Here is a 27728-nt window from a genome sequence, read left to right as displayed (position 1 = left end):
AGGAAGCCCACGGCGACGCCTCCTCCCTCTCTCCCTCCGCTGCAAGATCCGCTTGACCTCCCTCCTCTGCAGCTCCGCTACCACCGACGCCGGCCGCCGTGCATCGGCGAGCCGCCTCCCCTCGCCAGCCGCTGTCGCGTGGACATCGTCGCCAGGTTTCAGTGGAAGAAGAGAAGAAGGGGAGAAAGAGGAAGAAGAATAGATAGTAGAGGCTGACATGTGGGCCCTAAGTGTCATAGACTTATTATAGAGAGTGGTGGAGAAGCTGTTGGAGCGAATAACTAGTTTGACTAGCCAAATTAGATGAAGAGTTGGCTATATAAATGTTTGGAGAGGCTATTGAAGATGCTCTAAGCCCTCACTATCTTTCTAGTCTCCAGCAGCCCCCTCATCGTCGAAGACACCCAGCTACCAAACCTTGCACATCGTCCTCCAGTTCCACGGCTTCGATGTATTGCTGCTGCTTCGTTGCTTGCCCATATCCACTGTCCGCCGACCGTGTGCTCATGGCCATCCCTTTAAACCTAGCGAATCCTCCCCCTTCTACCTTGATCCTAAACCTACGTTAGGTCCTTTGCCTAAGTTAGGGTGTCTCCAACGATAAAGAAAGGTAGAGCTCGACATAGATGGAGGAGCTGGAGCGCAAATCTTGGCGTGGACCCAACGATTTAGAATCTGTAAGATATCACTCTCAATTTTCTGTCAAATACCATTTAGCAAATCCGGTCTTTTTTTTTCTCTTATCCAGCAGAGGTATACGTGGTGCGAAGTGAAAAATGTTGGTTTAGCTCTAATTCATTATGAAACTTTTCCAAGATCGTGGGACAAGATTTCTGGATTCTGCATCTCTGCTTAGAACCTCAGAACTGACTCGGCACCTTACTATTTCTTTTATTTTCTATGAAGTGTATAAACATATAGGCAAATATGTATAGAACAAATCATCAGCACCGTCTTACAAGTTACAACTGAAATGTACTCGTTGGATTAGCAAAGTAACGCCTTCTACACTTGGATGGTTCTTTACAGTGGCCATGTTGCTTCAAAAGAGACTGAAATGTGGTCGGAGCCACAGGCACAGGTTCATCAAACACCCGAACGTAGATGTGTTTATCAACTGCCAGTTGTTCCAGCAAGGTTCTGCATGTCTGCGAACAGAGAAGGTATATAAACCAATGAGGGGATGAAGCTAAAATATTGTTATCACGGTCATTTGAATATAGAATATACAAATGCATTGTTTTTGGAAGGAATATGCAAATGTAAATACGGTTAAATGGGGTAACATACCTGAGGGTTCAGTACATCCATCCGACAGATAAGGTGCTCCTGAAACACGCAGAGCAAACGGTCAGAATTTTATTTTAGATGGAACGACCAGAACTTGAATAGTGTTTCCATGCTTGATGCTTCACTCTCAAGGGGAAAGCAGGTTCAAATAATTAGATCCACCCTTTTGTTGGTGTTTTCAAAGTCATGCATTTAACTATATGAAGAAAGTACCCCAATCATCAGCACTAGTTTTGACAGTTAAGAAAATTATTCATATCTCAATCTTATCCACAAAACTAAGCTGACCCATGAACATCACAAACAAAAGAGAAAAACAGAAATATTCCAAAAATATGAAAAGCTTGATTTTGAACCCCCCAATCTGGGACATATGGAGTTCAATTTTGAAATTTTTGCTTACGTAAAGTCTTCCTAAAAATCTGGAGTTTATTTAATTTAATAAAAAGGATACTTGGCCAAGAATGACATTTAACATAATACAAACCTTTTAGCAATGTACAATGAACAAAAGTGAATTATGGCTGACCAAATAATGCACAGATTCAGTGGCATATAAAAATTTCCCAACACAGAAATAAACAGGTCAAAATAACAAAAATAAACATGCACCTCCACAACTCCTGGATATTGCATGACATATCCAATAATTCGACGGCTAAAACCTTCATAGACAGTTTCATTCATGCTACCATCACCATTTATCCACGGTAATATTGGCTGATAAATATGCCTTCCACAAGCATGACAGCAACCACTGCCCCCATTGTCTTGTGTTGGAGTTGATAGCCTCTCATCCTCTCCACTGTGCATATGAGGTGAGCTCGAATTGCTTTGGACATCAAGGACTGTAACAGTGTGCACATCACCAAGCATTTTTACAGTTCGCTGCAAATTACTAGCCACCCCATGCTTATCTTTGAGTGTATTTTCGGCATCTCCAGTTGCTGCTATTTCAGAAGCTGGATCTCGCAAACAGCTGCAACCACTGTATTTTGCAAGTGTGGTTATATGATACTTCGACTTATGTAGCGTGTCAACGATCTGCACACCATCGTATGCATTGACCTGTGATTTGTGAAGCAATTGAACAACTTCAAAGATATATATTAGGCTTTTTAGCAGGACCTATATATATTAATTAATTCCCCTCGAAAAAATATATATATATTAGTTAATTTAGAGGAAATAACAAAAGATGTGGCCAAGAAGGCAGAAAGAAGTTGCATGCAAGCAGTGCATTGTTAACCAGTGCTTAATGCATACTCCCTCCGTCCCAGAATATAAGAAGTTTTAGGGTTGGACATGGTTATTAAGAAAGTAGGTAAAAGTGAGTGGTGGAGAGTTGTGATTGGATGAGTAGTGGAGGTAGGTGGAAAAAGTGAATGGTGGATGGTTGTGATTGGTTGGAAATAGAATGTTTGCGGAGAAGTTGTTATATTTTGAGACAAATCCTGAGGGCTAAAAGTTGTTATATTTTGGGACGGAGGGAGTATTTAATTATGTCAATGGAAATTGCAATGTAAATCATTTGTTTGTTGAAAATCTATGGAGAACTGGTAACAAGCAACAAAAAAAATGTGAGCAATGGAAATATTCACAACTAGGGACATATGAACTGAATTAAAACAAGTTCATCGACAGACAGTAATCAAACAATAAAGTGCATTACTAATGTACCATATACATGCTCACAGCTTTACCTTAAAAACTAGCTTAAATATCTCAAGCGTATCAATAATCACCTTGACAAACTGCATGCCTGCAGAGGATAAAACAAAACAAATGAACTATACCAGGCAAAAAGATATAGCTTTATGTAATAATTAACTTCTACAAAAACTAAAAAAAAATATTTATTACTGAGGATACCTAGTGGATGCAGTGCCTGTGACATTTCTCTTAAATCAATTCCTTGCTCACCAGTTTGATGAATAACAGAAAATGCATTTCTGAACATGTCAGAAGACAATATGAATGATTCATCTTTACAACAAGATAATGATGGTAACTGTTTGGCATATATATTCATAGCATCCCAAGGCCATCCGCTGTAAGACCTCTCCAAATGAGACGCAGACAATAAACAACGACATGAACTGGAGTTGTTTAAATATGATAGCATATTTTGGCTTTCCACCTGTGAACTAACATCCTTGCTGCCCATTTCCCTGGCTAAGGTAAAAATAAGGCATTCTTCATCATGTAATGCATGCATGAGATTGCTTGTTTGGTTTTTCTCTTGATTCAAAGCCACTTGGATTCCAGGGAAGCCTTTCTCGCGGCGATAGCAAAAATCACTTTCTATCTTCGGCAAAGGTTTGTGTTTCTTACTCTTACTACTTTTCAGTTTCACTTTATCAGCCTTGCGTTTGTGAGTGCTGTCATCCAACTCACTAGTATCTTCAACAGAAGGAATACGGTCGTCAGGCTCATCAGCCTCATCTAAAGGAATATGGCTGTTAGGTTCATCGGCCTCACCTACTCCTTTACTTGGCAAGGAAGGTGAAATGCACATTTCTCCTGACAAAACCAGAGAAAAGAGGTGAACAATTTCCCCACATTGTAGATCTGGATACAAATATACTCTACTGTCCATGGTATTCTTTTGCTGCGCTATAAGCCATTTTGAGAATTCAGAAGCCTTCTTCCCTGAACCAAATGGGAAGGGTGAGTGGGAAGCATTAAAGAAGAATTTTCCAGAAAGTGTTGCAGGCTTTGTTCCATTTCTAGTGACCTGCAAAACAAGGGGGAGTATGATATATGGTTAAAAAATCCAGAACAAGGTATCCAACATCGAAGTGTACCATACACAACCTTATATTTGCATCTTGCTTCTGTATGAAGTTAATTTCTTACTGGTGGGATCTGACAGGGATTAGATATGTATCATTTGTGTGACGGCTTATCATGCTTGAGCATATTTTAAATTCTACACTACTACTTGCAATTACAAATAGTTTTCTCGTTGAGTAGGGGACATAAGACAATCTTCAATTTCACAGCCAACAAAGGTTGAACATTATTCAACAGGATGGTATTAGAAATACATTTATTTTTCATATTGCATGTTTCGACAGGGGGGATACAGAATAAAATGTATAAGCTGGTTAAGCATACTAAAGAAAAAATAAAAGATATTTGATATATTGATGGAATTGCGTAAAAAAAATATTGATGGAAAGATAAGTTAAGAAACACTAACTGTGAAGTTTCTATCTCTCAGAAAGCAAAAGGCTGTAAAAATTTCCCTCTCCGAATAAAGCTTGAAGGTGGCTGTTAATGAAGCTTGTACTTCTGGTCCAGATGATGTGCTGAGATAAACCATCTTGAGGAGCTCTAATGCATTGGCAACAGCCAAGGACTTGCATACATCTCTTTTAGTAATTTCATCTTTGTTAGGTATAATGACTTCTTCATGATATCTAAAGAAATTTTCCATGTTTTTACTTGCATGGATTGCAGTTGGATGTCTATACGGTTTTACATGTTCATGGAGTCCGCTTTCTGGAACTTCAGTGCTTGAGCTGGTTACATATTGCATAATCTGATCATTCCAAGGAAAAATCAGTATTGAATAAAATATATGTTGGTTGAGGATAAAGAGATAATTACTTACTGTCTGTTCCTGCCCAGTTGGAGCTTCGTCAGCATTAGAATCATTGCTCACTTCATTCTTAGAACTGATTTGCTTGGTTCGGTCCATTTTTTCTAGTTGAATGAACTCAAGGACTTCATCGAGCGCACCTCTTATTTCCTGATCTTCAAAATTATCCCAATTTAATTGCTCAGAATCTGAATCTACACAGTTCTCTTTGTTAGAATCTGAGACTTGGGAAAGTAATCCTTTCGCTTTTGATATCCTTTCCCTTTCAAGGTGCTTAGCATAACGTATCCCAAGAAGGTTGCAGATTTGGCTCACTGCTAATCTTATGTACATTTTTGCTCGTAAGTCTGACATCCTTCTACAACATGCTGCTGGTGAAGCTGGAAGATCAGAGAGAGAGTTCCAATCTACACGGGAAGATCTTGCTCCACGTGCTGCACGGTATCTAGTGTATATCATCAACAATTTCCTGCAAATAATATTAGCAAATCAGGCTTCATGTAAAACTTTTCATCTCCAGTCTTAAGTTCTCTTTCATGTAAAACTTTTCATCTCCATGTATAACTAAAACTTTTGAGACTTTTTTTTTTTTGAAACAACCCGCACAAGACAGTGCAGAGTAGCAGGGACTAATATACCTGTCAGATTCGTATGTCCAAAATATTTTTTCTCTTTCATGAATTTCTCTTTGTTTTTAGAACTTTCCGTGCATCTTCTTACAAGGGTAGATTGATTGATCATTGGACTGCTTTCCTTATCTTCATCTGTATGCACGGGAGAATCAATGTGGTATGTGGGAGTGCTGCTAGTTTTGGATACCGGTAGATAATGTTGTTCTGGTAGATCAGGGGATGATAGAAAGATTCTCTCTGGTACTTCTTCATTCGGAATAGACTGGGATGATCTCTGCTGAGCTGATCCGCTAGCTTCAACTTTTTGTTTAATAAACTTCAGGGTAATCTCATCAGCAGATCTTTTCCTTTTCTGAGAGGTTGACCCAGAGCTAACTTTTGGCTGACTTTGTGAAACAGGAACTCTCGGCTGTCTATGACGTCTATTCTGGGAGGAGACACAAAGCACCTACATAAGTAGAAACCAATCCAACCAGTCAGTGCTATTGGATAGGAAACCATAGACATAACAAGAAAATAAAATTCCACCCAGTAACAAAAAGGATACTATAATAAGTAGACAAGACAAATCAGCCATACAAAAGTTGCAACTAGGATGACGAAACCATCAGGCTAACAATGAGTAGTTAAAATAGAAAAGAAGGATGAAAGAAGCAAGCAATTACTCCTGATAGGATAAGCATAATGAATACTAAAACATAAGACCGTATGAAAATCCCCTTCCTGCTAAATAATCCTATACATGTTATTATTGCCAGTTTCCATGCTAAAAATTCTTTCATTAGCTAAATAATACTTCCTCCGTTGCACAAAGATTCTTGATCTAGCAAATATCAGACAAAGAAGTTGTGGAAAATGACATGGTTACCCTCATTTAGTTCATCCCAAACGTGTCCCAAAGCTATCATAAATTGTGTGGTTCAGAGCTTGAACCCCTTATGCTCCTGACTGTTGGCATCCCCAATGCAAACATTTTGATAAAAATGCATTGGAACATGAGAATGACAAACATTTTGATAAAAAAATTGAATGCTAGAACAACAGTCTTTGTGAAACGGACATATGATGAGATTGCTCTCTGTTATCAGGATTTAATAGAGAACTGCTGATGGTACAGCATTGCTAAGACAAAAATAATAGACTAGGAAAAAAAATACATTTTAACTACCCTGAAGTACCCAGTTTATCTACTAAACCCCCTAAGCTTCGAGAATCAGATCACCTCCTATCATCAGTCTTTTCTTTATATCAGCAACCCCTGGATGCTGCTCCCATTCAATTCAGTGACTCACCCACAGTCATAATGGCCTGCCACTAGCTTTTCTACACCACTGTGTTCGCAATGCTCTTACTCACCAAGGTGCGCTAAGCATCCTTCCACTAAGTTTTCCCTCAAGGCCAGTGGTGACGACATGCTTGGGGATTTGGCTAGGCAATTTCTCATATAAATTATCCATGAAATGTGCACGGTATAGGCTCTCACAGGCCGTACGGTAATGTGCCCCATGCAAATATCAATAATGGATCACACATTCTGCAGAACCAGTGCTGGCCTCTGCCAACCTACAGACTTCACTTATCACGCATGTCCTGTGAACCATGCAGTTACCCTCAAAATATTCTCTCTTTCATCTGAGAATTCATGAAGTTGCTACTGGTAAAACTGGCTAGAGCCAGTTACCTAGGTGGTAGCTTTATCCTCAACTTCCCATGATGGGTTACATGTACACACTCCACTTGTCATGTGGGGAATTCCGTTCCAGAGGTGAAGGTGCAGGGCTGCGGCAAATGATGGCGCTGGCGCTGACGCGATACAGGATGGGAGCGGAGTCAGGTCTGTCATCTGTTTAATCAGTTGTAATCGCGCGATACAAGTCAATGAAGAATATTAATCTCTAAACCATCTTTCTATCTACCGCTTGATCTTCCTGCCCTTGGTGTGCCCTCTCTACGCAGTGCACGCTTCTTCTCTTTCTGATTTTTTTTTTTGCCGGGTCTTCTTCTTCTCTTTCTGATGGCTGTGCATCGGCGGCCACGGGGATTGTGACCAAGGCTGCCTGTTCATCACGGTTACTACCTTCACTCAGCATCGGGCCGTGACACCACTGTAGAGGTTCTTGACTTGGGATTAATAATGTGGCAATCGTGCCATCTTAATTTACCCCGTGAAAGAAAATGAATGTAAACAGGGGATGACCTCAGGATCATACAGTTAACTGCTATGACATTAAGCATTGCCATCTTGATTTGAAGTTCTATTGGTCTCGGTGTGGCTTTCTGTTTTACCCTTTCTTCTAATACTTAATAACATGGGACTTAGTTGATTTTGTTATCTAGTTGTCTTTTCCATGATATGTGGAGTTGTCTCATAAACATAATTGATCAAGAAGAGGCAATAGCACTTTATATGAAATTATGAACCAATGTTGTGCAGAATAAGATTTTCTTGTTTTAAAAAAAGTGTATTCCACAGAACTCTGGATGGAAGCGGAGGATTCATACCTGCTGCACAGAGAGATTTAAATCCTTTGCAATTATGCGACAATCTTTATAAGAAAGTTTCCCCTTCTCAGTGACATTCATAACACGCTGTTGTAATTCTAGTCGTTGTTCAGTAGTCATTACCCTAAGTGAACTCCATGAACGAGGATGAGAAACCTACATGGAACAGGGTATCGTATAGTAACTTGTACAAATAAAATCAGAAGTTCACAACTAAGGCCTAAGAGATCTCAATACACTAACAGTATAGCCAGCATCAGCCAATATTGTTTACAATGGGGATAATTGTTGGCCTTAAAAAATAGCTGAATAGATGTTGGAAAAAATTCAACAAAATAGTAACATTCTTGCTGCTGACAATATATATAGTAAAAGAAGAAAATACAAACGTGAAATATCAATATCAAGATCCATGAAACTAGCCAACTAGAGTTTCAGAATAATAGTGAAACAGTTTATTGCAGTAGCAGTCAAATATGGTATTGAAGGTCACACAGATGGCAAAGTTGGAGGCCATGAAGTTATGAAATAATATGTGAAGGTCAGCACTACCCACTCAAAAACAATATGCTTATATGCACATTTTAGTAGAAAGAATCATATAGGCAGAACATTTTACCACAACCAGAAAAGAGAAATGATGTCTCATCATTCATCAAATGCAGGGTATGTAGAGAATGAAACAAAGGTTAGTGCAAAAATCACTATGCGGTTAGCCAACCATGTCAGTCATACATGAATCATATTTGAGAAAAATTATAAACATATTGCTTAAAGGATAAGAAAAGAAAAATGGTAATAAAAAGATAACAACAAATAAACTCGATAGCAAGATGTCATTATTACTAGGTAACAGTGAAACAACATGCAGCAGTGATGACAAACCTCAGGTACAGAATAGCCAGGGAAGGTACTTGACGGCTTAGCAAATCCAGCTGTTAAATGACAGTACTCTAACGTTTCCCAATAAGCATCAACAGACTCCTGCTTTGAAAGCATAAAATCATGCCGAAATTTTGGACAATGGCTCACATTGATGTGTGATGAGGGTAAAATTATTGGTGTAGGTTCTTCAATATAAGGCCTGAGCACCAGTGAATATGTAGGCGCAGCATCTGATTGCACGCCAGAATCCTCTACAGATGCTTTTGCAAGTTGGATCAACTAAAAAACAGAGCCAAAAGGTGGTCATTTAAAGTCTGTTGCACACTATCCAATCAAGAAAGCATGCAAGCTGAATTGCAATAAACTTGAAGTGGACTTGCTAGACAAAAAAATGCAGCAGGATAACATCAATATAAAAAGAAATCTAGTTTTATATTCTTAGTTTCATGAACTATAAGATTTGCTACTCTCGTAATGTTAACTGCAAACATCAAATACAAAGAACATTACCTTGAGCTTATCTAAAATAGTTATTAAGCGTGAGAGTCGACCCTTGGCATGAGTGTCCATGAGCTGATCATATTCCTTGGTAGGAATTTCTGAAAGTGTTTCTCCAAGACTACACTTAGTTATGACACAATCAATCTTCTTTCCTGATCCTACAACTTGTAGAAAGAGTTCAAGTGGCATTTCTTTTATAGCTGCCGACATTGAAAACAAAAGACATGACTGATTAAGGTTCTTGTTGAGATGCCCTTCTTTGGCATAATCAGATGGGCTGCACCAATTTGACAAACTGCTAACATATAACCACAGAAATTTATGTAACAGCTTTGCCCGAATCATCTTTGCGCCTATGAAACCATTGGCATAAATAGCTTCTAACACTAATGGTTTGTTGACTTTGACTCTACGTCGAATCCTCAAACCATGTATGGCAGCCGTCTGCTGTTTCTTCCTCAATTTAGTTACTGCACGAGAACGAGTTTCAGTATCAAAATTCCTTTGCCTGTCCTTGATCTCATTAACAAGTTCCATTGACAAGTCCCCAACAGAAGAATGCAGTATTACGTCAACAAGATGATTGCGAGCATAGTTTGTGACCAAGGGGACACTAACTTTGATACACTTGCAGCTGCCCTCTTTCTGAAGCTTATTCACTGTGCTAGTCAATGTCTTCCTATCCATTATTTTTCCATTCTCCTTCTCAAGTCTCTCTAGCCATTTATGTAACTCCACCATCAGTACAAATTTCTTTTTCTGGAAAGGGAAAAAGGCAAAGATGTTTATAACAATGCAATCAGGCATGCAAAGGTGTGCGTACACAATCCATGCACATGACACTGACGCACGTACTTGAGTGTGTGTGTGTAAGGGCACATATAAAAGAACAATGACTTCCAACACATCTGTATTTCAGTATATGGTTCATATGAAAATTGATTGACAATAAACTTAGCAGGCAACCTTCAACATATGAAGAATCCTTTTAGGTCTTTGATCATCACGAATTGAAGTAGGACGGTGGCACCTTTTCCTCTTACCCAAGGCAGATTTATCTAAAACAGAAAACACAAGATCACTTTAATTGAACAGACTAGTATTTGTCTATGCATATTGCACCCTTTGTTGATTTTAAAGGTACTCGTGCGTCACGAGATTTAACTGTTGTAGTTTTTTTTACCAACATTTAATACAAAAACTGTATGAAAAGTTTAGTTATAGTGATTCACAGAAGTGACACCTTAAATTTGCATTCAATGTACTTTCATATTATCATAATTTGCAGTTATTAGGAAAATCATAAACTAATGGTCAAAATTCAGTACAATGTAATTCAAAAAAAAAAATCAAGCCTGCACGAGAAAATTTTAAAAATGAACTTGACTAATTGGATAAAATATACAAATGGGTTTGAATATTATTGTACAATCTGACAATGGGTGCATGAAACAGGGTGTATTATTGCTTATTTATTTGAATGGATTATGGAATTACATGAAGCATTTGGATCTGTGGGCACCCGCAAGTCAAGGTCAAAGTAAGTCAGTTTGAGGCAGCACATAGACCAAATGGTCTTACAGAAGCGTTGCAGTTCCCACTTCCCAGATAGACAATGAGCACGGTTTTACAAAATAAATAGAAAGTGACAGGAATTTAGATTGATGTACCTTCCTCTAGTAGTTGAGAAGCTCCAACACAAGTTTCACGGTTACTCAGGAGGTGAGGTCCGATTAGTTTATCAGAGTATTCTTCTTCAAACGAGAAATTGTTATCAACACATAAATCACCCTTAGGGCTAGGAGAACCTGATCCTTTAGATGGAGCTAGTGACCACAAATCGGCACAATAATCATGATCATCTAGGAGCACATCAAAGTTTTGCAGAGCAATACGAGCTTTGTAGTGTGAAAAGTTTTTCGAAGTCCAAACTCGGTATTGTGATGTTTTATCTAGAACTTCAGCCTCCCGAATCAACTTGAATCTTTCAAGCATAGATGAAACTCGTCTGTGGATCCTTTTTGAATTGTTGTGCCCAAGACGTTTGCCAAGCTAATTGGAAGTAATATGAGAGCATGAGTTGCTGATTTCAATAAATATATAGAAAACCAACATGCCACACCAGACGAGGTAAGCAGAAACAAGCCATTTTACAGTAGAATGTGCCTGTGCTGTGAACTGCAATGTATCCCAAATTTATTTTCATCCGGATTACAATCAAGAAGGATAATGTATTGGTCATAATAAGGCGATCTTATCTCATTTAAGTTGGGCAGTCAATAAAATTCTGAACAAAAATTTGTTAAGGCCACTGCAGCTCAAACAAAAAGAAAAGTATTTTGTGCTACTAGAAATGAGCTAGGCACAAACCGCAAGTAGGAATCACCAAATGCCATTACCTGTTTGCATGCAAGTATATTGGAAAATATGCCAGTAGCAGTGCATGCTACCATCTCAGATATGCGACAATATATAGTTTATATGCTTGTATAATAGGTTATATTACCGACAATACAGATATTTGACTATGATTGTGTTTAAAGGTCGATATCGAAACTAAATTAACCCCCAATAACTAGCCTGACATGTTAAGGCCCTGTTAAGGACACGGAATTTTTCACAATCTGTGGGAATACAAATGCTCCCCATGAAAGTACTACTTTGAGGGTCTAAACTTTTAGGTTTAAAGATGGATTGGCTATGATTTTTTATATTGAAATTCACCTGGATATCTCACTACCTTGCATATGGATTGGGATTTGCTGTTATGTGCTTTTTCTTTTCAAAAACGCAGGACAACTGTGCTTAATTTCATTAAGAAGAGAGAAATATTAACAAAGAAAGGGTCAAGGAACCCCTCCCACCAGAACACTTCCAACAAGCGTCACACATAAGTGAGGCCCAACCAACAAACCCACTAAAGGTAACTCACTGCTGGGGTAAGTGACTTAGAAAGAAACTCATGGAGCGCATGGGCTCCCACTAAACACCATATACTACCCTCAATTAGCCACAGCTTGCAGCCCCCCGCCAAATCAGGATTAGCACCATTGAAAACACAATCATTACGGTGTTAATGTGTTATCAGCCCAAGGTAGCCTAGGTACTGTTCACACGTGAACTGTAGCGTTTTGCAATTACTGTGGTGGCACAAGGACCTATTTCCATAATATTAGACACAAATTTCTGAGAGGAGTCAAATTAACCTATCTATATAAGGATGTGATTCAGTGATTGTACCTACTATGAATAAACAAGAAAAGGGCTGACCAGAGCCTCTAGTGTGCCAGGAGAAGCCCACACAACCAGAGAGTGACCAGCATTATTCCCAACCTTAGGACCTATCCTTGACCCAATCCATAACATTAACCCGGTTATTTTGAAAGAGAAAAAAAAGAAGGAAATTTGAGATAGTGATAACAACATTGACCGTAAGGGTGTTGAGATTGATACTGAAGTGGAGGAAACCTTCTAGCAATCTAACCAATTTGTTGCAGCACAAGCTGGGCTCATGTTCATCCATCACTACGTATAAAAAGGTCATATCACTCTGGCATGTCAAGAATCAAGATGCTATCGCTGGCCTTATATCACATTGCTGGCAAAGCTCTGGAATGGAGTACATCGTGCTTTTGCTGCTATGCTTGGCCTACACAAAACTGATGCTCCGCTAATGCAGCCCACATGAAGCCTCCAGCCCCCCACTGCCATGATCAACCTATGTTACACCCCCTCAAGCCCACCACCACACACCTAGCCTTTATTGTTGCAATCATGTCACACCGATTATGCGTTGCAATCATGCTGCACTAATCGTAGCCAAGGACCCATAAGGAGAAAATATCTCACTTGGAAACGACAAAGATGACCAATGATGTAGGAAAAAAATGGGTAAATATTAATTTGTTTGTTGAAGAAGTATAACTTGTTTTTGTCCAAGATTCGTTTTTGAGATAACAGATGGAGATGGGAAATTATTTCTGTTCTCCATCATGATAAATCGACTACTACAACTAAGTTTTTAAAGCAAGTGCATTGTTTTATATATGATTGTAAATAGAAACTAGATACTATCAACCAGGAACCAGGAACTACAATGAAGCTGAATGGTGTTCTGAAGAAGCAATATAAAGGTTGATGCTATGAAGAAATTTTAGCACATCATTAAAAAGAACATGATACACCAAATGTTGAAAGGTTCAGAGACATACCTCAACAAGGGTTATACCCTTTGGCCCTTGAGCACTGATCATATCATATATACAGTTTTCTAAAGAGAGTTCCATAATTTGGTCAGTTGCCTGCCCTTTCTTGCCAAGTTTGTAGTTTGAGGTTTGAATTTTTGGCAGAAACTCATTTGGATCAAATTTCTTCAAAAGACGTAAACAGGGAACAATCTGAAAAAGATGAGCATTTTTATAGCTTATGGTCAACAAGGTATGTGACCGAGTAAATGATTAAAGCATGAGTGAGGCACACCAGGCTGATAACTATGTCACTACATGCCTAACAGATCAAATTATTGCATGTTTTCATTGCAGCTGTGAAAGAAAATATAGCATAAGTGTTGCAGTTGCCAAACAGATTTGGATGGAACTGCTACAGTCCTGTAAGCATGCTAGAAGGACGAGTTCTTAGTTGTCTAACCATGTTTCAAGTAAAAACTTGTGCACTCTGTTTCAGATTATTTTAAATAAAAAATAGAACTGGAGGCATAGCCTTTTTGTTAAAAAGAAAAGAGACATGAAATTTGGTAAAACAAATTTCAACCTGCATCCAAACCAGGGTATGAAACCGTGCTGGCGATTTCTGAAGACCGAAAGATTTTCAAAACATGAAATCGATTATTTTGAATTTACTGTTCTTGACCAAAAAAACCACCAATAACCAGAAGTATTAAGACCAAATATTAGAAAAAGGCATATAACTGAAAAGACTACAAAGTGGGAGGAAAGATAATTTCACCTTATCATCAACTTTGGCATCAAATTCTTCAACAAGGTGTGCGTCTCTAAGCCTATGCAGTACCTGGAGAAAAGGTGTCGCGGTAACACCCAAATAAGTGCAACCATAAAGTGTATAACACAAACAGGAAGTGATTACAAACAAACTCAAATTTCTCCATGCTCTATGCCCAAATGTCATCCTGTAATTGAGATCATTTTTTATGTCTGACACGACAAGAACCTATAGGAAATAGTTACTGAAGGTTAGAAAACTGGAAAAATGAAAAAGAACACCGAACAAATGAACAGAACAATTGACCCTTCCACTAGCTTCTTCGAGTTTGTCACAAATGGCTTTCATTGCTGGAAGATAATCATGGATAGATACATCATTATCGGAGTTTACACCAAAAGTCCCATCTTGTAGATCATCTATGTTGGTCTCTTCATTGCTCACCAATAGTCCGGGCTTTATAATCTCAATTCTCTGGTGTGAATTCATACAGTCTTTGGCATATCTAGTGAGATACAATGAGTTGGTATTGGTTACTCGTTTATTCTGTGAAGCATCTTCCTTCTCAGCTCCATTGCCTTTAAACTTTATAATAGTTGATCGTCTAACAATTAACTTCTGGGACTGAAGGCTTTGCACAATATAATGGAAGTTGTTCCCTTCCATGCCAAAACTTTTGCACAGGTCATTTTGTGTTACACCAGAAGTCCTATGACAAATACATGATATAAGTTATTGCACACATTATATCAAAGGCACTATACTTAGTTAGTCTATGAACGTTTGATAATTTGACCAAATGTCACACCTGACACACCAGATGATAATTTGATCAAATGTCACATTGGGTAGATGTTGTGACCAAATGCCACAACAGATGATAATTTAGACCAAAAATGTCACAAAACCAGGACGAACCTGCTTGCCCCGACACGTTGTAAAGCCTTCTTCTGGACGGCACTCATCTCCGATTTGGAGTGCCTGAGATCATACATGCCAAGGAAGTTGTCCCTGAGCGCGGCGCTCGCAACCAGCCGCATGCCCAGCCGCTCGGCGTCCTCCACGCCGACCTTGGGATCGTCGACGACCGGCCCCTCCGCCTCCGCCTCCGCCTCCCCCAGCACGACGCTGATGACGGGGAGCACGATGAGGCGGGCCCAGACGGCGCGCTTGACAGCCGGCCCAATTGGGAGGCCGGCCGCCTCGAGCGCGCCACGGAGCGCCGCCCAGAGATCGGTCACCGGGATGCCGGCCGAGAGGCGGGCGCTCACCTCCTCCAGCGCCGCCGAGACGAGCGCGTCCATCGGCTACCTTCCGCTAGGGTTTTAGCTCTAGCCGCATCGGCTACCTTCGGCTCTCCACGAGACGGGAAGAGAGGATTGCTTCGCTATGGGCTATGGCGAGTCGGCGAGGTGGAGGCAGCGCGCGACGATGGCCGCGCGGCGGCGCCGCGCGCGCGACCGACGGCGAGATGAACCGGTGTTCCGTGCGGTTCAGGCGTGCCACGTTCACGCGCTGTTTTGCGAATAGGCCCTTGAATTTAAACAAAAGTAGTTTCCGTGTTCTTAACTTTTTATTGTAGTCCCTATATGTCCGCTCGATTTTATTTTTATGTTTTGAGTTTTGATTTTTTAATTTTAAAATAATCATTCTAAAACTTATTTTAAAAATACTTCTTTTAACCACATCAATCAGTGGGACTAACATAGCAAAACATCGCTGCCACACTCATCTAAGGTAGGGATGAAAACGGTCGGAACGATCGGAAAACAGCCTCAACCATTTCCGTAACCATATTTTTCTTGGAAACGAAATTGGAAACGATAAAGTCGGAAACAAAAACGATATCGGAAATATCGGAAAACCGGAAACGGAACAATACGGACGGAAACATGTCGGTACAGATCGGAAACCGGTAACAAATACGGAAACATTAAACTATAAAAACATATATTTAACTTTACATAAGTATGTTATATATATATATACATAAATTCAAGCTTATACTATATAAATTATAAATTAACTTCATTTTAGCCATGTACAAAAGTTAGAGATTTTATTGAAGAGTCATTCAATCTATAAGCTGTGGGTTAAGTATAGACATGTCCTATAATATCGACATATTTAGAATACGGTAATTACCATATTATAAGAAACGGTAATTTCCGCGAGAATACGGTAAATACGGAAACGATCGGTATAACAGCAAAACCATTTCCGTTTTCATTTCCATATTTTTTACCATTTCCATTTTTGTTTCGGTCGATTACCATTTCCATATGGCTCGGCCGGTAGAAAGTCGAAAACGAACGCCGGTCGGCCGGTAATTACCGTTACCGTTTTCACCCCTAATCTAAGGCCCCGTTTGATAGATTTACAACTCCTAAATTTAACTACCGGAGATAAGATCTGAAGTGAATTGTAGAGTAGCATAACCCAATTCCACCTATCTATTTTTTTTTATAACGCTCCAGCTAGCTCTATTCCGACTTTAGGTGGAGTTAGAGTCAGAGTAGTGTCAAACAAGACTTAAATGAAGTGGCAGCGTTATTTGATCACGCCATGTTAACTAACGTGACAAAATAAAACTATCATGTCCACTACGGGTGATGTAATTTTGTCATGCTACTGTTTTAGAATGAATCTCTATCTCCACTAATATAAAAATTAAAGATATTTTTATCGGTACTTTAGTACGTCATCCGTGTATAAGTCAGTTTTAAGGTCATTCGCTTATTTAAGTGAGTTTTTAAGTTCGTTCGCTTTTGAAAATATTGGAGCGTATAAGAAATCTCTTTTAAAATACTCGCATGCTAACTTGAGACGTTCGGACTCCTAATTACAGCTCATGATTTTGTAAAAAAAAATATTCAAGGTAAATTTTACCTTAGCTAAACCGTACAACAATAATAATAAAGATTAAAATAGTCTTCGCCCGTTACAACACACCGGCGTTCTTTTCTAGTTATTTGAAAATTAAAAAGTAAAAAAAAAAGTTGAAATAAATTTTATCCGCTCCCCACCAAGCCAGCCAGCCCCACTGCCCGACGGCACCCGGCCGCCGCCGCCGCCGCCTCCTCGACTCCTCCGCCCCGCCGCGTCGCACCCGACGACCGGACCGCCGTCTCCGCCTGCCGCCCGCACGGCCGCACCCGGTGAGTGGCTGGATGGATCCTGTTTAGTTCTTTGCTTCCTCGGTATTTGAGTGAAAATTTTGTTCTTTGATGGGTTTGGGCGCGCGATTTGGTGGGAGGTGAACTCTTCTAGATTCTCCACTGCTGCCGAAATTAAGCTGTGATCGATGTTCATGGTACTCTAGAATGATACGCGAGATGTTAGGGTCTAGGTTCCCCATTGCTGCCAAATTTTAGTTGTGATTGATGTCCATGGAACTCTAGAATGATACACGTGAGATGTTAGGGTTGTGCGATTGCGCAAAACTAGTTGTGTTTGGGCATATTGTGGATCTGATGCAGCAGGTCATAAGACTGAGTGTGTGTGATCTGGAAGCACTCCTCATTCTTTTTAGTCTTGCATATGCTACTGCCGCTTGGTTCTGTGCTTCACTACTGAGTACTATGCCCATTCATGTCTATTTTCCTGTTGTTGAAATTAATTAAGCTACATTTGTGGCCAGTCAAAACTGCTCAACTGGTTGACTTCTAAATGATACAGTTTCTTTTTTATCATAGCACTGTGTTGATTTCGTTTATTGGATCCCTCGGATTGCAAAATGCTTGCCAAAGGGAGGAAAGTTGCTGGAAGGGGTGGAGACATGTCTGCACACTATGCATTTGGGCTGCAGGAAGATGATGCGATCATTAAACGTAGGCTTCTGACCAGGACAACAACTACCAGGGGTGAACCACCACTAAAGAAGCTTCAGAAGAAGTTCATGTCCTTTGCCACTGAGGTTGAGAAGGATGCTGACAACATAAGTGACTGTGAGAGGTTGTACAAGGCCTTTTTACAGGAAATTAATGCTTTTGTGTTGCCTCTTCTTAAGAGCAAGGCCGTGGTTGATGCAAACCTTAGGGAGAAGGAGAGCTTCAACGAGCTGCAAGACGAGATTCAGCGACAAATCTTGCAAGCTCAGACTGATATTGAGGAACTCAAAAAGAAACTGGAACAGAGCAGAATTGAGAGGCTGTACAAAGAGGAGTGCGAAGCGATCAGAAAAATGATTTCTTTGCAGCCTCCACGATCGGAAACAGAGAAGCTCATCGCGGGTCTTGAGAAGGAGATTGCTAATTTGGAGGCCGAGAATACAGCATGTATAAGGACTCTGGAACTAAGGAAGAAGCAGCTTTCTCTTCTTCTTCATGTGGTGAGTTTATTCGTCAGGTTCCTTTTGCTTTTCTGAATCATGCCTTTTCCCTTTCTATATAGAGTGGTAAGAGGATACTCATTGGAATTTATTAATCTGCATGGTAAGCTTAAATGATATACTACTTTTACAAACATTGTTTCCCGCAAGACCGCAACACAAAACTACGTTTAGGAAAAATATGACTGTTTCTGATTTTTATCAAATTATAACTATTAGCATCCATTTGTCTAAGAAGGAACTTGGAAGACTATATGTAGCTATTTTAATCATGCCATGCAGTTCATTGTTTTGGCTGATGCCTATTGATTTCTGATGTTGTATCTATTACAGGTCGAGGAATTGCAGATCTCAATCGAAGATGAGCAGAGGAGCATAGCGGATGAGCTGAGAGCTGGCGCTGAAGAGCAGCAGAACATGAGCACAGATGAAGGTAGCGGCGATGCTTCAGATGCCATGGCTTTAGACTGATCCTAGCAGAAAAGCGCGATGCCTGCCTAGTTCCACAAAGGCAGATACGTTTTCTTGTGGCTATATAGCACTTAATTGCCTTGGTTAGACTTGTAGGTTGCTTAATTACACCCTGACACATGATGACTCTCGTGTAGTTTTTTTTTTAGAGAGAAGGCCAGAGTCTCTCGTGTAGTTTCAGTTGTAATTTCAGTCCTAAGTTGTAATCGTGTGCCCTTTGTCTGAAGGAACAGAACATCATGGTGTGACATATACTCCTCCAGATTATTCCAACATGTATGGTTGTTATTATTTGCTAAACAAGCCCCTAACTGAATGCTAATCGACGCACTGTCGACGTGGAAACCAAATTCTAGTCCGAGTCCAGCTCTGCCCTTGTTGCGGCTAATAAAAGGGCTGAAGTTACGGCCGGTGAGCGATCGATCAGGTAATTTTAATTTACCTTTGGTTGTTGGCTGCGTTAGGTTTTTAACCCAAGGAGCAAGAAGCTAGGTACATAGAGACGATGAAGTACGTGGTGGTGATGGGAGGCGTGATCAGCGGCCTCGGCAAGGGGGTGACGGCGAGCAGCATTGGCGTCGTCCTCAAGGCGTGCGGCCTCCGCGTTACGTCCATTAAGATCGGTACGTACTGGAGTACTCCTAGCAACCAACGTGCTGCTAATTCCTCCTTTTCTCTTTTTCCTATATATGTTTGTGTATGTTTTAGTTTACTACTGTACTAACCTCCATCCCTAAATTAATAACTGTAATTCTAACGTATACCTTTTTTGTCTCAAAATATAACAGAGGTAGTATGTTTATTTGAATCCTAGAAGTGCATGCACTTGTTAGGTCAAGTTTGACACATTATACAACGAATTGTTACATAGGATTATAAAATTGATTGTAGGGATAAATTAAATATTCCTTAAAATAAATTTAACAAATAGCTTAGAGTAAGTAGACTAATTAATGCAGGTGAAGAATCTTTTCAGAAAACGTATTTTTAGAGAAGTAGCTGAAAAGAACAAGGCCTTAAGTCCGACCTAAAGTCACCTCTTTTCTTTGTAGATTTACCGATTGCTGTTTCCTTCTGCTTATCGATCTGTTTTAGAGGATTTTCTAGAAAAAGAACACTTCATATCAGCGAGGCGTATTGCCTTGTAGAATAATCATGCCAACTTTTATTTAATCAGGCGTTTGATGGATTGAGGTAAGACGTACTTGTTGTAACTGTATCGCTCAAATGTGCAGATCCTTACTTTAACGCTGATGCTGGAACTATATCTCCTCATGAACACGGCGAAGTGTTTGTATTAGATGATGGTGGTGAGGTATTGGATAAATTGATGTTCACGTCGATGCATCCATAATAGGAGTCATTTTTGTTCAATTGATGTATATATTATCTTGCACTTGTTGCAGGTGGACTTGGATCTTGGAAACTATGAGAGGTTTCTCGACATTAAACTAACTCGAGACCATAGCATAACCGCCGGAAAGATCCATCATGTATGTATAAACTTTTGAATAATAGAGTGAACACATCATTTCATTCACTCCCAAACATTGATTTACTGCCTAGAACCCACATGCATGTCTAAGCTATGGCCAATAAATTGTTGGCCACATTTACACTTAAAAAATAACGCCTTAGGCAGAGTTTGAAAAATAAATGGATGTTATTTTTTTTTAGAAAATGGGTAAAACCCAACCTCTACATCCAAACAGATGTACATAGCCAAATGTTATGTATGTTAGATTATGATATACTCCCACTATTTAACTAAACAAAAATCAATATTGTAATATGTAAGTACTTAGAATAACATAATGAAAGCTATGAGCTTTCGCAAACAAATGAATAAATAAATAAATAAGTCTCATTTTTTAAGCAATATGCTAGCTCTTGATTTGTTTACTTAAAGCCATGTTCTTGTGGTGGTTGACGACAGTATGTTTACGAAAAAGAGAGAAGGGGAGACTACTTGGGTCAGACTGTTCAGGTGCCAACCACTTCTCCTCAATTCTTCTTAATTTGTTTTTCAATTTTTGGTAAATTTAATATCTACATTTCTTGAAAATCCAACCAATCATCATTTTTTTAAGGTTATCCCACATATTACAAATGAGATACAAGATTGGATTGAGCGTATCGCGATGGTTCCCGTTGATGGTGAGGTGGATCCTGCCGATGTCTATATAATAGAGCTCGGTGGCACTATAGGTAACAAGAGACAATTAACCAGCTGCATTTTATTCTTAACAAATTCTTAGAGTTACATAAATTTTTGGACTTACAAGTCAATTTAAAAGCTATATATCATGTCTTTATTTTCAGTTTATTAACAGTATTTGTTCGACACTATGCTGCAGGCGATATTGAATCCACGCAATTTATTGAAGCCTTTAGTCAATTCTCCTATCGTGTTGGTAAATAAATTGAATTATTGCATAACAGATATTTTAATTTTCTCCATGGTGATATGATAACCTTATTTGCATGTTATTTTTGGACAGGTGCTGGTAATTTATGTGTGGTGCACGTTGGTCTTGTTCCAGTTTTGAACGTTGTGGGTGAGCAGGTCAGAAAAATCATGTCTATTAATTAACCACAGCTTTGCTATTTGCTAATTGTCGTCTTCGTCTTGAAAATAATATCCTACATCTTTTGGTTTATGTTCTTGTGTAGAAAACTAAGCCCACTCAAAACAGTATACGTAAGTAGAGAATATGGTCTCACGCCAAATATTATAGCTTGCCGCTGTACCAAGGTTTGTATTATGAACCCAGTAACCTTCATCTTGCGGTTCATTTTTAGTTTTGGAAGTTGTGGTAGTCTTTTATTTATTAACTAAGAGCGTGTTTATTTATTAATAGGAACTGGAGAAAAATGTGAAAGAAAAACTCTCTCTCTTCTGCCATGTGCCGGTAATGAAATTTTCTTGGCTTTTAGTTAATGATTATTTTCAGCAACTAATTGCTCTAGTTGCTAATGAACTCTTGTGGTCATCGCAGGTAGCTAACATTTTTACTCTGTATGATGTTTCAAACATCTGGCGTGTTCCTCTGTTATTGCGGGTAAACAGCTTTCTTATACACCAGACGAAAATTTTCACCCTTGCACTGTGCTGAATATCTTCCTCCATCGTTTTAGGACCAAAAGGCAGATCAAGCTATTCTTAAAGTTTTGAATCTTGAAAGGTAAAATTTCCATGTGTCATATATATATGTAAGTTGAAGGTGTCATGCTGCTATACGCAATCCTAAATTCTCCTTTATCTCATTTGCAGCGTTGCCGAAGAGCCTAACTTGGAGGAATGGATGGCAAGGGCTGATCTATATGACACTTTACATGAAACAGTCAGCCTCTTTTTCATCCTTTTTTAAATAACGGATTTTTCATAAATCCGGTCTTTATATTTACGAAAGATATACACATCCAATATTTTTTATCCTCGTGATGGAAACGAAAGGGATATTTGAGATTACATTAAAAAAGGAAAAATATATACGTTCTATTGTTTTTCTTACTAACACTGATGTGTCATGGTGTGAGTACATCTAGATTTATCTAAATCAAACTATTGAGATCATTGTTAGTAAAAGTTCAGTAAGAAAAATTTAGAAAGACCTAAGCAATCTGTGTACTCTTTTTTCAGGTCAGGATTGCCATGGTTGGAAAATATACCGGTGTATCTGATACATACCTTTCTGTGATGAAGGTGGGATGCATGGATCCCTATGGTGTTTTCTTCCTTCAGTCCATTACAAACCTCATCGGTTTTGTCCAACATATTTTTTGATTTGCAATTCTTGTAGGCTCTTCTACATGCTTGTATAGCTTGTGGCAGAAAACTTCTTGTTGATTGGGTTCCTTCCACCGATCTTGAGGATTCAACTGCCAGTGTGGTTTGAAAAACTTACACTATGCATCATATTTTGCTCTGTAGTATATATATTTGTCTCCTTACATGTTTTTTGTTAAATTTTAATAGGCACCTGATGCTTACAGCACAGCATGGAGTTTACTGAGGGTGAGAAGTTTACTCCTGAAATATTTGCTACATGTAGAATTTTTATTATATATGCTTTATCTGAAATATATTTCATTTCAGGGTGCAGATGGCATTTTAGTACCTGGTGGCTTTGGAGAAAGAGGTGTTGAGGGGAAAATATTGGCTGCCAAGCACGCACGCGAAAACGATGTCCCTTTCCTGGGCATATGCCTTGGCATGCAGCTCGCCGTGGTAGAATTCGCATGCCATGTTTTGAAACTGCCTGATGCGAACAGCACAGAGTTTGATGCCAAAACGGAGAACCCATGTGTAATTATAATGCCAGAGGTAATTAACTGTCAAACCCTCAGTCTATATATATAGATATGATTGTAACATTTATATCCACTCGTGAATATAAATATCAGATTTCTATTTATTGTGTAAAAACGTGTATTTGCCTTTAGTTTTTTTTTTAGAAAAATGTGTTGCATTTAGGTGTATGTACTGGTTAGCTATAAACTTAATTTAGGCCATTAGTTACTTGTTTCCTTAAATAAGTAACTTAATTTACTTGCATTTCCTTCAGTGCTCCAACGAAGGAAAGGGTGGTACCATGCGGCGTGGATCAAAGAGGACATTTTTCAAGGTTGCAAATAGCAAGTCTGCCAAGCTGTGAGTGATCATGAACACTTACCCTTACTGTAATTGCATTGTTTCTGTTTTAATTTTCTGTGTTAATTACGTTGCAATCACTCAGATATGGTAGCGTCAACCACATAGATGAGAGGTTTCGGCACAGATACCAGGTTTGTTGTTCAATATCTTTAGTGTAGTTCATCATAATGTTACTCATGGTGTTTTAATTGCTTTTTTACCTTTTTTTTAAAAAAAGAACTGTGATATTGACTAACTTCCCAGGTAAATCCCAATGTGGTGCAATTATTTGAGAACAATGGGCTTCAGGTTGTAGGCACAGACAAGACCGGAGAAATTGTGCAGGTACAAGCTGAAGAACCCAGCTTGCTTGAACAAATTTCAACTTTTCACTTTTCCATTATTCATGCATGCTGATGTTATTGTTTGTCCAATTTTCTAGATCGTCGAAATACCCAATCATCGATTTTTCGTTGGCGTTCAATTTCACCCCGAGTTTATGTCGAGACCTTCGAAACCTTCCGCACTTTTTGTCGGTAAGCTACTTAAACCTCTGTAAACGACCCAAGGGAAGTTGATATATATCTTTCTTTTGAAAAAAAAAAAAGTTAGCGATGTAATATCAACATACCGCTTTCTCGAGTACCGTCAAAATTTCTCTTTGACAATCTGATCAACATGTATACCGACCTGCAGGACTAATCGCTGCATCGTGTGGGCAACTGGATGGTGTGCTGCAAGATGCGGCTTGTAACCATGAGCCACAGCAGAATCAGCGTGCAGAGAAGCGTCCTGCTGCTAGTGATCTAGGAGATTGAACCTGCCGCAGCAAGCGGCAAGTGACGGCGTGCTCTGATTCAAATGACCCTGATGAAGCACCGGATGTCAAAAGCTGTTAATTGTAGTTGCCGTTTCTTGATATCATTGTTAGTAAGAATTTTGTAAAAAGAAAAAAAATAAGTATGTGTAGCAGTGTTCTTATAATGGAAATGGGGGAGAATAATCCTCTCTTTTTTAAAAAAAAAGGAAAAAAAAAGTAAAGGTGTGCAACACATGAATACATGATGCATTGCATCGTCACCAGTAGTTCTTCATGTCGAGATACGGACTAGGGGTTTTTTTGTCCGACCTTTTCTCCGCTCTTCACAAAAAATCTGGTTTTTTTGGGAGGTCCGTGGATGTTTAGAAAAAAAAAAGTAAGCTCTTCTAGGTTAATCAGCATATCTACTGGAATTCAAGCTAATGCAACCATCGGATTCTTCAATAAATATGTGTGCTAAATAGGAACTGTTTTACATTTGCTAGCATCGGAAGGCTACATGTTACTGCTATAATTGACAATAACGATCGCAACAGACTTTGCAGACAAAATGAAGTCGCTGTGATAACCTTATGGTCCTCACTAATCCTTTGTTCAGTATTTTCACCGTTATCTGGTCAGGCTCAATAAAGTCATCCAGAAGTTCAGTTTCATCAGCACCGCCACTGTTACTAGATCAGAAGTTAATTTTTATAGTTGAAACCAGTGCATCCCTTAATAAGATACTCTTACTGTGTATTTAGTCATGAAGACAATGAGGAACAAGCAATTTGTTTAATTGTTTGTTGAAATCATCAGTTTGTCAGATTGAGACACATACTACAAGTTATTCATTGGCCGTCAAGTGCTTTAATTGGAAGTAAATTTCAAACTCTTTGGGAGATTTCTTTGGAACTGGATCGGCTGAAGGACCTGTGGAGGCGATACCGAGGCACTGAGGCAGTGCTGGCCCTTGGCGTAGCCCTCCCAATCCATGGCGGCCTCCCCCTGGCCCCTGGGTAGGTTTTAGGCGCCTGGTGGTGGTGGATCGGTGCCGGTGGGGGATTTGCCGGGTCGGCGAAAGAATGCCGACCAAATTTCATTAAGATTGAGAGTAAAATACATGTATTCCGATATTAAACTGTCGAGTCAAGGCAAAAGCCTTGAAACAAAGTGAGAAAAAGAAAAGGGGAAAACTATGCCGGTGGGGGGATTCAGCGAGTTGAATGCGGACAAGGCGGTTTAATAACCGGAATCAGGGTACGGTTATGTATGGGTTATCCCGATCAATCGTATTCGTGTCCAATTCCAAATGGACAATGCGTGCCTACTTAAATTAAGTAAGGCGCGTTTAATAACCAATTAAGACAAGGGGATATACTACAGGACATACAGATCAATCATGGCGGCAGTCTTCTGCGGGGACATGATCCCGGTAAAGTTGTGGTGGGAGATCCTGCTCAGGGCACCAACCAAAGACGTCGCCCGGTCAAGCTGCGTGTCAACGCAGTGGCGCGGCATCGTCAGCGACCCCTCCTTTCGGAAGCTCCACCATGACAGGCATGCCGTGCCCAACCTCAACGACGGCATCTCCGACACTTTGCTCGTCGCCACGTCTGACGTCGACGGTGAAAGCGTCTCCAGCGTCTTCCCGGCTGCACTGGTCTCTCCGGCGGTGACGGGCCAGGCGCCCATCTGCCGGGTCAACAACCCATACGGCTACAGCCTCACCAACGTCTGCAATGGATTCCTCTGCTTCGCCTCCTGGAGCAGAGCCAAGGTCATCGTGTGCAACCCCGTCACCGGCGAGAAGCTGGCGCTCCCCAGGGCTCCTCACCTTGGACTCGAGAAGCGTCGACGTTACTCGCGGCCGGTCACGTTCGCCTTGGGGTTCAGCCCGACCACCGGTGCGTACAAGCTGTTCCGCTTTGCCGACCGCAGGATGGACGTGTACACGCTTGCCGCTGCTGGCGGTTGGCGCCAACACCCGTTTCCTCACCCGTACCGCGTGGTACAAAATACGCCAACTATTGTTGTAGGTGGTAAGATATGCATGCTGACAGCCAACCCGGCGTCGCATCAGCACCCAAACGATGTTGGCAAACCCGGTCCGGTGATGGTTGTCGATGTCGCAAGCGAGGAGTACCGCACGTACAACCCAGCGGACTATGGGTGCCTGTGGGCCGACATGGCAGTGAGCGGCTTTGAGCTGCACGGACGGCTATGCCTGGCCATCAGGTCTGATACGGAAATCCATTTCTGGAAAATGCCTGTTGAAGAAATATCCATGCGTGCTTGGCTCGATGGTGATACCCACACGTTGTGCTACGGAGTGGACAATAAGTTGTACTCCAGGTATGTCGGCACAACCATGACGATGACAACATCGCTGGCGGCACGGTGTCTTTCTCCGACCGAGGTTATGTCATGGGACTGCAAAATCCGTCTCCCTACGACTCCACCGTGGTTAGTGTCGTGCAACTGGAACATCTACACGGGATACCGCCCCAGCCTGCTCTCGCCTCTCACCTTTGCGTCCCAGCAAGATAACAACGACGATGATGAAGATGAAGGCGACGAGTCCCGTCCATTCGTCCGCAGATTGTTGTGTGCACTACGACACCAGAAATCGCAGAAACGCCGCATGTCTCCAACATCAACCGATCATACCAACGGCAAGAGAGTTTGCTATAGAAATCCATGCATATGCTAATGTAAATATGTAATTCCCCGATCCTCGTTGACAATATTCACATAGAAATTGTATTTTAAGCAGTACAAACAATACATAAACTTATTTATGTGGTGGATTCAATCAATCCTTTCCGGCCCAAAAAATATGGCCCACGTAGACCACATCCCCTTTTAGGCGGCCCATCGAGCTAGCGGCCAGACCGTACTTGTACCGTCTATTTGAATTTTTTTCATTTTTAAATTTTTTTCTTTTAATATTTACAGAAATAATCTATGGCGCAAAAAATTACAAAAATAAACAGTAGAGGGCGGCAAGCTGACGTGGCAGACGGCGGCTGCCGCCATCTGCAAAAATTACATTTAGCCCCTTGCCGCCCTCTGTAAGGGTTGCAAGGGGCTAAATGCAATTTTCGTAGCGCTAA

The 27728-nt window shown here is 40.2% G+C and overlaps 3 protein-coding genes and 1 pseudogene across 3 annotated transcripts; 3 read left to right on the top strand and 1 right to left on the bottom strand.

Annotated features, from left to right (window-relative positions):
• Positions 1-867: 867 nt before the first annotated feature.
• On the bottom strand, positions 868-15890 carry LOC4339658 (uncharacterized). The gene is made up of 17 exons (XM_026025785.2): positions 15295-15890; positions 14683-15085; positions 14383-14604; positions 13629-13814; positions 11088-11469; positions 10384-10475; positions 9427-10176; positions 8917-9195; positions 8032-8187; positions 5478-5977; positions 4910-5366; positions 4496-4837; positions 3163-4027; positions 2994-3052; positions 1903-2358; positions 1291-1329; positions 868-1148 (listed from the first exon to the last, which is right to left on the bottom strand). Exons 1-17 carry the CDS (start codon positions 15678-15680, stop codon positions 963-965), a joined length of 5760 nt encoding a protein of 1919 aa, XP_025881570.1. The 5' UTR covers positions 15681-15890; the 3' UTR covers positions 868-962.
• Positions 15891-17412: 1522 nt separating this feature from the next.
• Positions 17413-19480, top strand: LOC4339657 (THO complex subunit 7A). Its single transcript, XM_015782558.3, has 3 exons — positions 17413-17534; positions 18072-18706; positions 19040-19480. The coding sequence occupies exons 2-3, from the start codon at positions 18113-18115 to the stop codon at positions 19175-19177; spliced, it is 732 nt and encodes a 243-aa protein (XP_015638044.1). The 5' UTR covers positions 17413-17534; positions 18072-18112; the 3' UTR covers positions 19178-19480.
• Positions 19481-19588: 108 nt separating this feature from the next.
• Positions 19589-24849, top strand: LOC4339656 (uncharacterized; annotated as a pseudogene).
• A 1150-nt stretch (positions 24850-25999) lies between these two features.
• Positions 26000-27401, top strand: LOC136356570 (F-box protein At2g23160-like). Its single transcript, XM_066310713.1, has one exon. It carries the CDS (start codon positions 26015-26017, stop codon positions 27323-27325), a length of 1311 nt encoding a protein of 436 aa, XP_066166810.1. The 5' UTR covers positions 26000-26014; the 3' UTR covers positions 27326-27401.
• The last annotated feature ends 327 nt before the right edge of the window (positions 27402-27728 follow it).

The sequence above is a fragment of the Oryza sativa genome, chromosome 5 (assembly GCF_034140825.1).
Source record: "Oryza sativa Japonica Group chromosome 5, ASM3414082v1".
NCBI lineage: Eukaryota > Viridiplantae > Streptophyta > Magnoliopsida > Poales > Poaceae > Oryza > Oryza sativa.
Note: the sequence above shows the minus strand (reverse complement) of the source record. Positions and strands in the feature narration are given on the sequence as shown.

Coding starts and splice junctions, on each gene's coding strand:
- LOC4339657 (XM_015782558.3), top strand. CDS start 18,113: ATGCTTGCCAAAGGGAGGAAAGTTGCTGGAAGGGGTGGAGACATGTCT. Junction 18,707..19,039: donor TTTCTCTTCTTCTTCATGTG/GTGAGTTTATTC, acceptor TATCTATTACAG/GTCGAGGAATTGCAGATCTC.
- LOC136356570 (XM_066310713.1), top strand. CDS start 26,015: ATGGCGGCAGTCTTCTGCGGGGACATGATCCCGGTAAAGTTGTGGTGG.
- LOC4339658 (XM_026025785.2), bottom strand. CDS start 15,680: ATGGACGCGCTCGTCTCGGCGGCGCTGGAGGAGGTGAGCGCCCGCCTC. Junction 15,086..15,294: donor CAACGTGTCGGGGCAAGCAG/GTTCGTCCTGGT, acceptor TATTTGTCATAG/GACTTCTGGTGTAACACAAA. Junction 1,330..1,902: donor AATATCCAGGAGTTGTGGAG/GTGCATGTTTAT, acceptor TGCGTGTTTCAG/GAGCACCTTATCTGTCGGAT.